The sequence below is a fragment of the Mustelus asterias genome, chromosome 10 (assembly GCF_964213995.1).
Source record: "Mustelus asterias chromosome 10, sMusAst1.hap1.1, whole genome shotgun sequence".
Taxonomy (NCBI): domain Eukaryota; kingdom Metazoa; phylum Chordata; class Chondrichthyes; order Carcharhiniformes; family Triakidae; genus Mustelus; species Mustelus asterias.
Window position 1 is genome coordinate 74,878,891 of NC_135810.1, and position 11,238 is coordinate 74,890,128.

Consider the following 11,238-nt stretch of genomic DNA (forward strand, 5'->3'; position numbering starts at 1 on the left):
CAGCCAGAAGTGCCAAGTGGGTATCCATTTCGGCCTCCTCCAGTGGTCCCCAGCAGCTCAGATGCCAGTCTCCAGCCAATTCAATTCACTCCACATGATATCAAGAAACGGTTGGAGGCACTGGATACTGCAAAGGCAATGGGCCCTGATAACATTCCGGCAATAGTATTGAAGACTTGTGCTCCAGAACCTGCCGCTCCCCTAGCCAAGCTCTTCCAGTACAGCTACAACACTGCCATCTACCCAACAATGTGGAAAATTGCCCAGGTATATCCTGTACACAAAAAGCAGGACAAATCCAACCCGGCCAATTACTGCCCAATCAGTCTACTCTCGATCATCAGTAAAGTGATGGAAGGGGTCATCAACAGTGCTATCAAGCAGCACCTACTCAGCAATAACCTGCTCAGTGATGCCCAGTTTGAGTTTCGCCAGGGTCACTCAGCTCCTGACTTCATTACAGCCTTGGTTCAAACATGGACAAAAGAACTGAATTCCAGAGGTGAGGTGAGAGTGACAGCCCTTGACATCAAGGAGCCCTTGCGAAACTGGAATCAATGGGTATCAGGGGGCAAACTCTCCGCTAGTTGGAGTCATACCTGGTACATAGGAAGATGGTTGTGGTTGCGGATGGTCAGTCATCTCAGCTCCAAGATATCTCTGCAAAAGTCCCTCAGGGTAGTATCCTGGGCCCAACAATCTTCAGCTGCTCCATCAATGAACTTCCCTCTGTCATTAGGTCAGAAATAGGGATGTTTGCCAATGATTGCACAATGTTCAGCACCATTCATGACTCCTCAGATACTGAAGCAGTCCATATACGAATGCAACAAGATCTGGACAATATCCCCAGGCTTGGGCTGACAAGTAGCAAGAAAAATTCATGCCACACAAATGCCAGGCAATGACCATCATCAATAAGAGACGCTCTAACCACCGCCTCTTGACTTTCAATGGTGTTACCATCACTGAATCCTCCACTGTCCACATCCTTGGGGTTACCATTGACCAGAAACTCAACTGGACTCACAACATAAACACAATGGCTACAAAAGCAGGTCAGAGGCGAGGAATACTGCGGCGAGTAACTCACCTCCTGACTCCCCAAAGCCTATCCACCATCTACAAGGCACAAGCCAGGAGTGTGATGGAATACTCCCCACTTGCCTGGATGGGTGCAGCTCCAACCACACTCAAGAAGCTTCACACCTTCCAGGATAAAGCAGCCCACTTGATTGGCACCACATCTACAAACAATCAATCCCTCCACCACCGATGCTCAGTAGCAGCAGCAGTGTGTGTTATCTACAAGATGCACTGCAGCAATTCACCAAAGATCCTTAGAATGCACCTTCCAAACCCTCGACCACTTCCATCTAGAAGGACAAGGGCAGCAGATAAATGGGAACACCACCAACTGCAAGTTCCCCTCCAAACCACTCACCATCATGGCTTGGAAATATATTACTGTTCCTTCGCAGTCGCTGGGTCAAACTCCTGGAATTCCCTCCCTTTCGGCATTGTGGGTCTACCCACGGAACATGGACTGCAGTGATTCAAGAAGGCAGCTTACCACCACCTTCTTAAGGGCTTTTCAAGGGAATGAATAAAAAGAAATTGCGAATGTTCACTAAATTGGTTCCCGGGATGAGAAGGTTGTCCTATGATGTGAGACTGAGTAAATTAGGTTTATATTCTCTGGAGTTTAGAAGAATGAAATGTGATCTCATTGAAACATATAAGATTCTGAAGGGGTTTGACATGGTAGACACCAAGAAGTTGTTTCATTCCCCTGGATGGGGAATCTAGAACACTGCGACACAGCCTCAGAATCAGGGGTCAATCACTGAGGACTGAGAAGAGATGAGGAGAAATTTCCTCATTCAGAGGTTTGTAAATCTCTGGCATGATCTACCCCAGTGCTCCATTGATGAGTATATACAAGAATGAGATCGATAGATTTTCGATCCGTCAGGGAATCAAGTGATATGGGGAGCAGGCAGGAGAGCAGGATTGAGGCAGGAGATCAGACGTAATTATACTGAATGATGGAGCAGGTTTGAGGAACTGAAGGGTAGACTCCTCTGCCTCATATTTCTTATGTTCTCAGGAACCAGCAGATACAGGGATATGCCCGGGAGGATATCCACAATTGTTGTGTTAATTTAATGGTATTGGCAAACAGCCAACTTGACCCAACTTGTCTTTGTTGGCACTAATGCTCCACATAAGACTCCTCTCATCCCTCTACATTTAACCCTATCAGCATGTTGTCTTATTCCTTTCGACCATTTTATCCATTATGTATTCCCATTAAATACATCTATGCCATTTGCCTCAACTACCTCTTGTGGTAGTGCATTTCACATTCTTACCACTCTAAATAAAGACTTCCTGGATTTAAATGACTATTTGATATTTAAAGTCTCTAATTTTTGACACCCCAACATTGGGTGTGGTAGCTGTGATTTGTGGCGTGGCCACACTGTCCAGATCAAGGTGGAGAAGACATAAAATTCATCTATCCATCTCCCCTGAATGATGATGGTGCAAGTTTCTGCACTTCCATGGCTGCTCTCTCCTTCTCAGGTCTGTCAGCCAGCTCTAGACACAGTCAGGGCATTGGTAGTGTTGCTGCAGAACACAAAGTACAGGCATCCGGTACCTTCTTAAAGGCAGACTATCTTTTAAAGGACAAAATGTTGCTGCAGTGAAAGGTTTTGCAGACACGGATCCAGATTAATGGATGCAGTCCCGGAAGGATTAGTGGTCCAGGTGGACTAGAGGAGAGATCCATCATCCCATATGGTGAAAGGAGACTCTCTCGGACCACCCTCTGGATATTCCACTTCATCCTCACACACTTGCCAAATCTGCCATCTTCACAGTCATCTCTCAGTGCCTCCACATTACTTTAGCTATTTTGCTATGACAGGTACCTTACCCAAACACAGTGAAACACAATCAATATCATTCTCCTCTCTTGCAGGCCAAGATAGCATACATTAGAAAGGAGTGGAGCAGAGCCACCTGGGACCTAGGAGGACACATCTCCTGAGGCCTACAGAACATCATGGGGCTGGCTGTGATGGGGACTGCAGCATCTGACATCATTGGGAACATTAACGATGATAGCATCTTTCTGCCTTAACTCCCCCTTATCAACTCCAGCAAACCCTCATGTGATATCTTAGTCCTCTTGCTTTCCACTCCAGCCCCTCTTTCTGACAGCTACTCTTTTGATTTCTTCTTTTGGCCACCTAAGAGTTGCCATCTTCCCAGACAGGGGAAAGAGAGCAATGGCAGAGCACTAATGAAGAGGCTCCGACCTTGATCTAATAATAGCCACCAGCTCAGATACTTGCACTGTACTGACCTTACAGTTGGGATCAATGTATTTTGAACAATTGCAGGCATGAGTCGCTGAAGCCAGGTTTGATGAACCAGGATGATTCATTAACCAGCCCACTGGAAGGTGAGGTGATGGTAAGTACCAATGCTGAAGACTCAGATAAGGACATTAATGTAGCAGCATATAGGGGAGAGCTGAATGTGCATACAAAGAACAAGAACAAAGAACAATACAGCACAGGAACAGGCCCTTCGGCCCTCCAAGCCCGCGCCGCTCCCTGGTCCAAACTAGACCATTCTTTTGTATCCCTCCATTCCCACTCCGTTCATGTGGCTATCTAGATAAATCTTAAACGTTCCCAGTCTGTCCGCCTCCACCACCTTGCCCGGCAGCGCATTCCAGGCCCCCACCACTCTCTGTGTAAAATACGTCCTTCTGATATCCGTGTTAAACCTCCCCCCTCTCACCTTGAACCTATGACCCCTCGTGAACGTCACCACCGACCTGGGAAAAAGCTTCCCACCATTCACCCTATCTATGCCTTTCATAATTTTAATGTGGAGATGCCGGCGTTGGACTGGGGTAAACACAGTAAGAAGTTTAACAACACCAGGTTAAAGTCCAACAGGTTTATTTGGTAGCAAAAGCCACACAAGCTTTCGAAGCTCTAAGCCCCTTCTTCAGGTGAGTGAGGAGTTTGGGGCTTAGAGCTTCGAAAGCTTGTGTGGCTTTTGCTACCAAATAAACCTGTTGGACTTTAACCTGGTGTTGTTAAACTTCTTACTTTCATAATTTTATACACCTCTATTAGGTCATCCCTCATCCTCCATCTTTCCAGTGAGAACAACCCCAGTTTACCCAATCTCTCCTCATAACTAAGCCCTTCCATACCAGGCAGCATCCTGGTAAACCTCCTCTGCACTCTCTCTAAAGCCTCCACGTCCTTCTGGTAGTGTGGCGACCAGAACTGGGCGCAGTATTCCAAATGCGGCCGAACCAACGTTCTATACAACTACAACATCAGACCCCAACTTTTATACTCTATGCCCTGTCCTATAAAGGCAAGCATGCCATATGCCTTATTCACTACCTTCTCCACCTGTGACGTCACCTTCAAGGATCTGTGGACTTGCACACCCAGGTCCCTCTGCGTATCTACACCCTTTATGGTTCTGCCATTTATCGTATAGTTCCCCCCTACATTAGTTCTACAAATTGCATCACTTCGCATTTATCTGCATTGAACTCTATCTGCCATTTCTTTGCCCAAATTCCAGCCTATCTCTATTCTTCTGTAGCCTCTGACAATGTTCCTCACTATCTGCAAGTCCAGCCATTTTCGTGTCGTCCGCAAACTTACTGATCACCCCAATTACACCTTCTTCCAGATCGTTTATATAAATCACAAACAGCAGAGGTCCCAATACAGAGCCCTGCGGAACACCACTAGTCACAGGCATCTAGCCGGAAAAAGACCCTTCCACTACCACCCTCTGTCTTCTGTGACCAAGCCAGTTCTCCACCCATCTAGCCATCTCCCCCTTTATCCCATGAGATCCAACCTTTTGCACCAACCTACCATGAGGGACTTTGTCAAACGCTTTACTAAAGTCCATATAGATGACATCCACGGCCCTTCCCTCATCAACCATTCCAGTCACTTCTTCAAAACACTCCACCAGGATAGTGAGGCATGACCTCCCTCTCACAAAACCCCCATGCTGACTATCGTTAATGAGTTTATTCCTTTCTAAATGCACATACATCCTATCTCTAAGAATCCTCTCCAACAACTTCCCTACCACGGACGTCAAGCTCACTGGCTATAATTTCCCGGGTTATCCTTCCTACCCTTCTTAAATAACAGGACCACATTAGCTATCCTCCAATCCTCTGGGACCTCACCTGTGTCCAGTGACGAGACAAAGATTTGCGTCAGAGGCCCAGCGGCTTCATCTCTCGTCTCCCTGAGCAGTCTTGGATAGATCCCATCAGGCCCTGGGGATTTGTCAGTCTTTATATTCCCTAAAAAACCTAACACTTCCTCCCTTGTAATGGAGATTTTTGCTAACGTGTCAACATTCCCCTCCGAGACACTCCCAGTCAACACATCCCTCTCCTTTGTGAATACCGACGCAAAATATTCATTGAGGATCTCCCCTACTTCTTTGGGCTCTAAGCATAATTCCCGACTTTTGTCCCTCAGAGATCCGATTTTTTCCCCGACAACCCTTTTGTTCCTAACGTATGAATAAAATGCCTTGGGATTCTCCTTAATCCTGTCTGCCAAGGACATTTCGTGACCCCTTTTTGCCCTTCTAATTCCTTGTTTGAGTTCTTTCCTACTTTCTTTGTATTCCTCCAGAGCTCCCTCCGTTTTTAGCTGCCTGGACCTAACGTACGCCTCTCTTTTCTTTTTGACCAATCCCTCAATTTCCCTGGTTATCCACGGTTCTCGAATCCTACCCTTCCTATCCTTCTTTTTTACAGGCACATGCCTATCCTACAGCCCTTACAACTGTTCCTTAAAAGACTCCCACATGCCAGATGTGGATTTACCTTCAAACAGCCTCTCCCAATCAACAGCTGCCAATTTCTGCCTAATCCCACTAAAGTTAACCTTCCCCCAATCCAACACCTTACCCTTGGGACACCACTCATCCCTTTTCACCACTATCCTAAAGCTCACAGAATTGTGGTCACTATTTGCCACGTGTTCCCCTACCGAAACTTTGAAGGGCTCATTCCCCAGTACTAGGTCCAGTATAGCCCCCTCTCTGGTCGGGCTATCTACATATTGTTCCAAAGAACCTTCCTGTACGCATTTTACCTGCCGAGGTGCTAGGAACATCCAGGCAGTCATAGGCCAGAGGTGCCAGGCAGTCACCTGTCGCTGTCAATGAGCATGGAGGAGTCAGACTCAAATTGGCAAAGGGCATGCTACGAAGTTTGCCCTCTCCATTGCCTCTGCTCCATCTCCCTGTTGTCCTGCAGACCTAGGGGTACTTGGCACTGCCACCTTCCATACCTGCTGCAGGCTTTGTATGAACTGGTTACTACTCTGCTACTCCATGAGAATATGACAGCACTCTCTGGAAAATACAGGAATTCATCAAAACATCTCTGAAAATATTCTAGGGTACATTGCAATGGAAATTATTCTAAAAAATAACTTCACTGGAGTCTGAAATTTGGATCTGTAGCACCACTGAAAGTAAGAATTCAGAAGCCAATTGCCTTCCTGAGGGTGCACACTATGCCATCAGCTATTTCTGGCATGGGACCCTGATGAACCATCTTGAGAAAGGTGCTCATGTAAACATCCCCTGCATAGACCAGAAACATCTGAAGTGGTGCTATCATGAGATCGCATAGCCCTGGTGACTAATGTGAAACCAAATTTCCAAATTTGGGCCATGCAGTCCATTCAATGAATTTGTGTGTCACTCACGAAAGATCAAACATTCAGCTGAAAGAGGGACCAAGCACCACTGTTATTTAAAGGTCCAGGGCCCCAACTTTCAGATAAGGTAACTTTGACAAACTTCTGCTATTGCACCAAGTTACATCTGACTCCGGAATGTGGAGAACTATCTCCTCCATTGGGTTCAGGATGTACAGGCATCTTTTCCCCTTCCGATCTGTTCTCTTCTATTCTGTGTCACATTGTCCTTCAAGTGAGAACGAAGAATGCCAGTGATTGTGTTTCATTGCATGGGTGATATACCTGCAATCGCTGAGTAGTTACAGGTACATGAAGGTAGTGAACGGCAGGTGTGAGGCTGGCAGCATTGGTAGGTGTGTGAAAGTGAGGTGGAGTTTCAGGTTGAGACCTGAGTGTCAGGCACTGGTATTAAATGAGCTATTGGACAATGTTACATTGCACAACATGAGAGGTGGAAAGTTGGCTAGGTGATGTCATATGCAGATACATTCATTGACTTTGACCACTTATGTGAAGCTATTGAACCTCTTTTGGTATTCCTGCTAGGTCCTTGGTTCCAGACTTTGATAATTGCCCTCCTGGTCATCTGCTCTTTAATCTCTTCAGAAGAGGGTAGCCTTTGAGTGTCAATGTTCTCCACCCCCTGCAGAACCAAGGCATCTTGGTTCCTGGGGCGGCACGGTAGCACAGTGGTTAGCACTGCTGCTTCACAGCTCCAGGGTCCTGGGTTCGATTCCCGGCTTGGGTCACTGTCTGTGTGGAGTTTGCACATTCTCCTCGTGTCTGCGTGGGTTTCCTCCGGGTGCTCCGGTTTCCTCCCACAGTCCAAAGATGTGCGGGTTAGGTTGATTGGCCAGGTTAAAAAATTGCCCCTTAGAGTCCTGGGATGTGTAGGTTAGAGGGATTAGCAGGTAAAATATGTGGGGATAGGGCCTGGGTGGGATAGTGGTCGGTGCAGACTCGATGGGCCGAATGGCCTCCTTCTGCACTGTAGGGTTTCTATATATGATTCTATGATCTCTGTTTCTGTCCACTTTTACCACTAAGCCCTTCACACTGCACCTGTGAACCGGGAGTTCCCTTTCTGCCCTCATGTTCCATTTTCCTTGTTTCAAATTGCAACAATATCAGCAGAACCCTCCTGTAATTAAGTGCAGCTTCCTTCAACAGAGACTGCCTTTAAGAACAGAAGATCAGTGCATCATTTGAGATGAGCAAACACTACTTGGTCTCCTGCTGAGTACAGAGGCAGCCAACAACTTGACAGACGCTCAGCCAAATGCACTATGTGCTATATGCGTACAGTGTCCCGATAAATGTTAGCAATGTCCTGTGCCTGGAGCATGCCATTCAAAAACGTGCCCTATGTTTATTTGCATTTTTGTCCTTTAAGCTTGTCTCTTGGTGTAATCATTGGTTCACTCTGATAAATTAAAATTATATGAAATAAATCTTTCCTCTTGTTGATTACAGAAATGGAAATGAGATGGCAGCACCATCCTGCTTTTGCTAAATTTGACATTATGGCACTGAAACAAATATTAGGCCTTTGAGTAACTGAATGCCTATTTTAAGTAAGTGCTTGGAAGTTAACACACCCGTAGTGGGGATTGCCAATCACACCCAGATACTGGTCTCCTTCTTAACTTTGCATCCAGAAGCAGGCACAATTTCTTCCCCAATAGTTTTTGCTTGCCTCTCCATAACCTGACACAGAACTGCTGCTCACAAGAAAATAATCACAGTAAATTTTTTGCCTCATTTATATTTACAGCTGTGGTTGAAGTTATTGAAGAAAACATAAGGAATAGCAGAAGATTGATAATCATTTTGGCTCAAAATCCTCCCGTTGTTGACAAGGGATACTCTGGATTTGAACATCAGATTGGATTATTTAAGGCTTTGATTCAGAATGAAGTGAAAGTAATTCTAATTGAATTGAAGAAAGGCAATTGCTTGAATGATTTTCCAGAATCCATAAGACATGTCATTCAAAAAAATGGCATTATTAAATGGAAACCAGATAAAAGAAACAAACCGGGGGTAGATTATTCAAAATTTTGGAAACAGGTGAGATATGAAATGCCAGTGAGAAGCAAGTCTTGAACATCTACTGTGTATGACTCACAAAACAAAATTGGAGCTGCATGATACAAAAATACTTGGTAAAGAGCAAAGTTAAATCTATTTTGTACTGCCCTCATTGACCTGATGGACTTCTGCTGTGCTGGAAAACCGAAGCTGATGTTTCATAAGATTCCTAAATAAGGTTAAGCTTGAATTTTTCTTACTTTGGAAATTATAGAACATTTTAGTGGCTTTCATTTTTAAACTTGCTTTTTTAAAATACTGTCCTTTTCAGCTGTTTATGACTCTTGTATATGTTATGGTAAATTTTCTTCTTGTGGACTCCTGGTGAGGAGACATGGTGCCCACCAGAGGCAGACATTGGACTCTCTAGTTAGTTATTTTCCAATCTGATAAAATTAATGGATTATGTACGTACAATTCCCCAATAAATATTAGCTATGTCCTGTTCCTGGAGCACGTAATTCAAACGTTGCCCTGTATTTAATTGCATTTTTATCCTTTAAGCTTGTTCTCGTATCTCAATACATGTGACAATAATAAATCAAATCAATCATTGTACTGATCGGTTCACTGTAAGATTTTGCAAATTCTACGATTTTTTCGATCTGTAACATCTATAGATTTTTGAATTTCTGTGATCGAGAATGTCAGTCAAGGCAGCTGGGATAATTAGCCGATGTTGTTTGTGAGAAACAGATATTTAATTGCTTTACGATTTTAAGTTCCTGAGTGTCTTGCTTGGAGCAGCTGCATGCTATTTTCATTGCCCACAATAAAATTAGGTGTTTTTCTTTAATCAGTTTGAAGAAATGGCTAAACGTAATTAGTTCTTGGAATGACACCTTTATCAGAACCCACACATTGCTCTAATTGATCTGTACCAGAAGCACACCTTTATTTTCTGATATTATGAGAGGAAGTGTTCTAAATTTTTGCTATTTATGATTTTAGTATTTGAAACATAGAAACATAGAAAAACTACAGCACAAAACAGGCCCTTCGGCCCCACAAGTTGTGCCGAACATATCCCTACCTTTTAGGCCTACCTATAACCCTCCATCCTATTAAGTCCCATGTACTCATCCAGGAGTCTCTTAAAAGACCCTATTGAGTTTGCCTCCACTATCACTGACGGCAGCCGATTCCACTCGCCCACCACCCTCTGTGTGAAAAGCTTCCCTCTAATATTTCCCCTGTACCTACCCCCCAGCACCTTAAACCTGTGTCCTCTCGTAGCAGCCATTTCCACCCTGGGAAAAAACCTCTGAGAGTCCACCCGATCTATGCCTCTCAACATCTTATATACCTCTATTAGGTCTCCTCTCATCCTACGTCTCTCTAAGGAGAAAAGACCGAGCTCCCTCAGCCTATCCTCATAAGGCATGCCACTCAATCCAGGCAACATCCTTGTAAATCTCCTCTGCACCCTTTCAATCTTTTCCACATCTTTCCTGTAATGAGGCGACCAGAACTGAGCACAGTACTCCAAGTGGGGTCTGACGAGGATCTTATATAACCACATCATTATCCCCGGACTCCGAAACTCAATCCCGCGATTGATAAAGGCCAGCACACCATACGCCTTCTTAATCACCTCCTACACCTCCGGGGCCGATTTTAGAGTCCTATGGACCCGGACCCCAAGGTCCTTCTGATCCTCTACCGTACTAAGAGTCTTTCCCTCAATATTGTACTCCTTCATCCCATTTGACCTGCCAAAATGGACCACTACGCATTTATCTGGGTTGAAGTCCATCTGCCACTTCTCCACCCAGTCTTGCATCCTATCTATGTCCCTCTGTAACTTCTGACATCCCTCCAGACTATTCACAACCCCAGCAACCTTCGTGTCATCAGCAAACTTACCAACCCATCCCTCCATTTCCTCATCCAGGTCATTTATGAAAATGACAAACAGCAAGGGTCCCAGAACAGATCCCTGGGGCACACCACTGGTGACCGACCTCCATTTAGAGAAAGACCCATCTATACCCACTCTCTGCCTCCTTTGGGCAAGCCAGTTCTGGATCCACAGGGCAGCAGCCCCTTGGATCCCATGCCCTCTCACTTTTTCTAGAAGCCTCGCATGGGGGACCTTATCGAACACCTTGCTAAAATCCATATAAAACACATCTACCGCTTTCCCTTCGTCAATGTGTTTAGTCACATTTTTGAAGAACTCCACCAGGCTCGTAAGGCACGATCTGCCTTTGACAAAGCCATGCTGAGTATTCTTGAGCATACTAAACCTCTCTAAATGCTCATAAATCCTGTCCCTCAGGATCTTCTCCATCAGCTTACCAACCACTGAGGTTAGACTCACTGGTCGGTAATTTCCTGGGCTATCCCT

General features: G+C 45.1%; 1 protein-coding gene across 2 annotated transcripts in view; it reads left to right on the forward strand.

Annotated features, from left to right (window-relative positions):
* LOC144499682 (interleukin-1 receptor type 1-like) overlaps window positions 1–9,744 on the forward strand; it is a 48,588-nt gene extending 38,844 nt beyond the window's left edge. For both annotated transcript variants that reach the window (XM_078221951.1, XM_078221952.1), the window contains one exon: window positions 8,572–9,744. In XM_078221951.1, coding sequence (XP_078078077.1) covers window positions 8,572–8,903 — 332 coding nt within the window. In that variant the 3' untranslated portion in view covers window positions 8,904–9,744. The remainder of the gene's footprint in view (window positions 1–8,571) is intronic.
* Window positions 9,745–11,238: the final 1,494 nt, after the last annotated feature.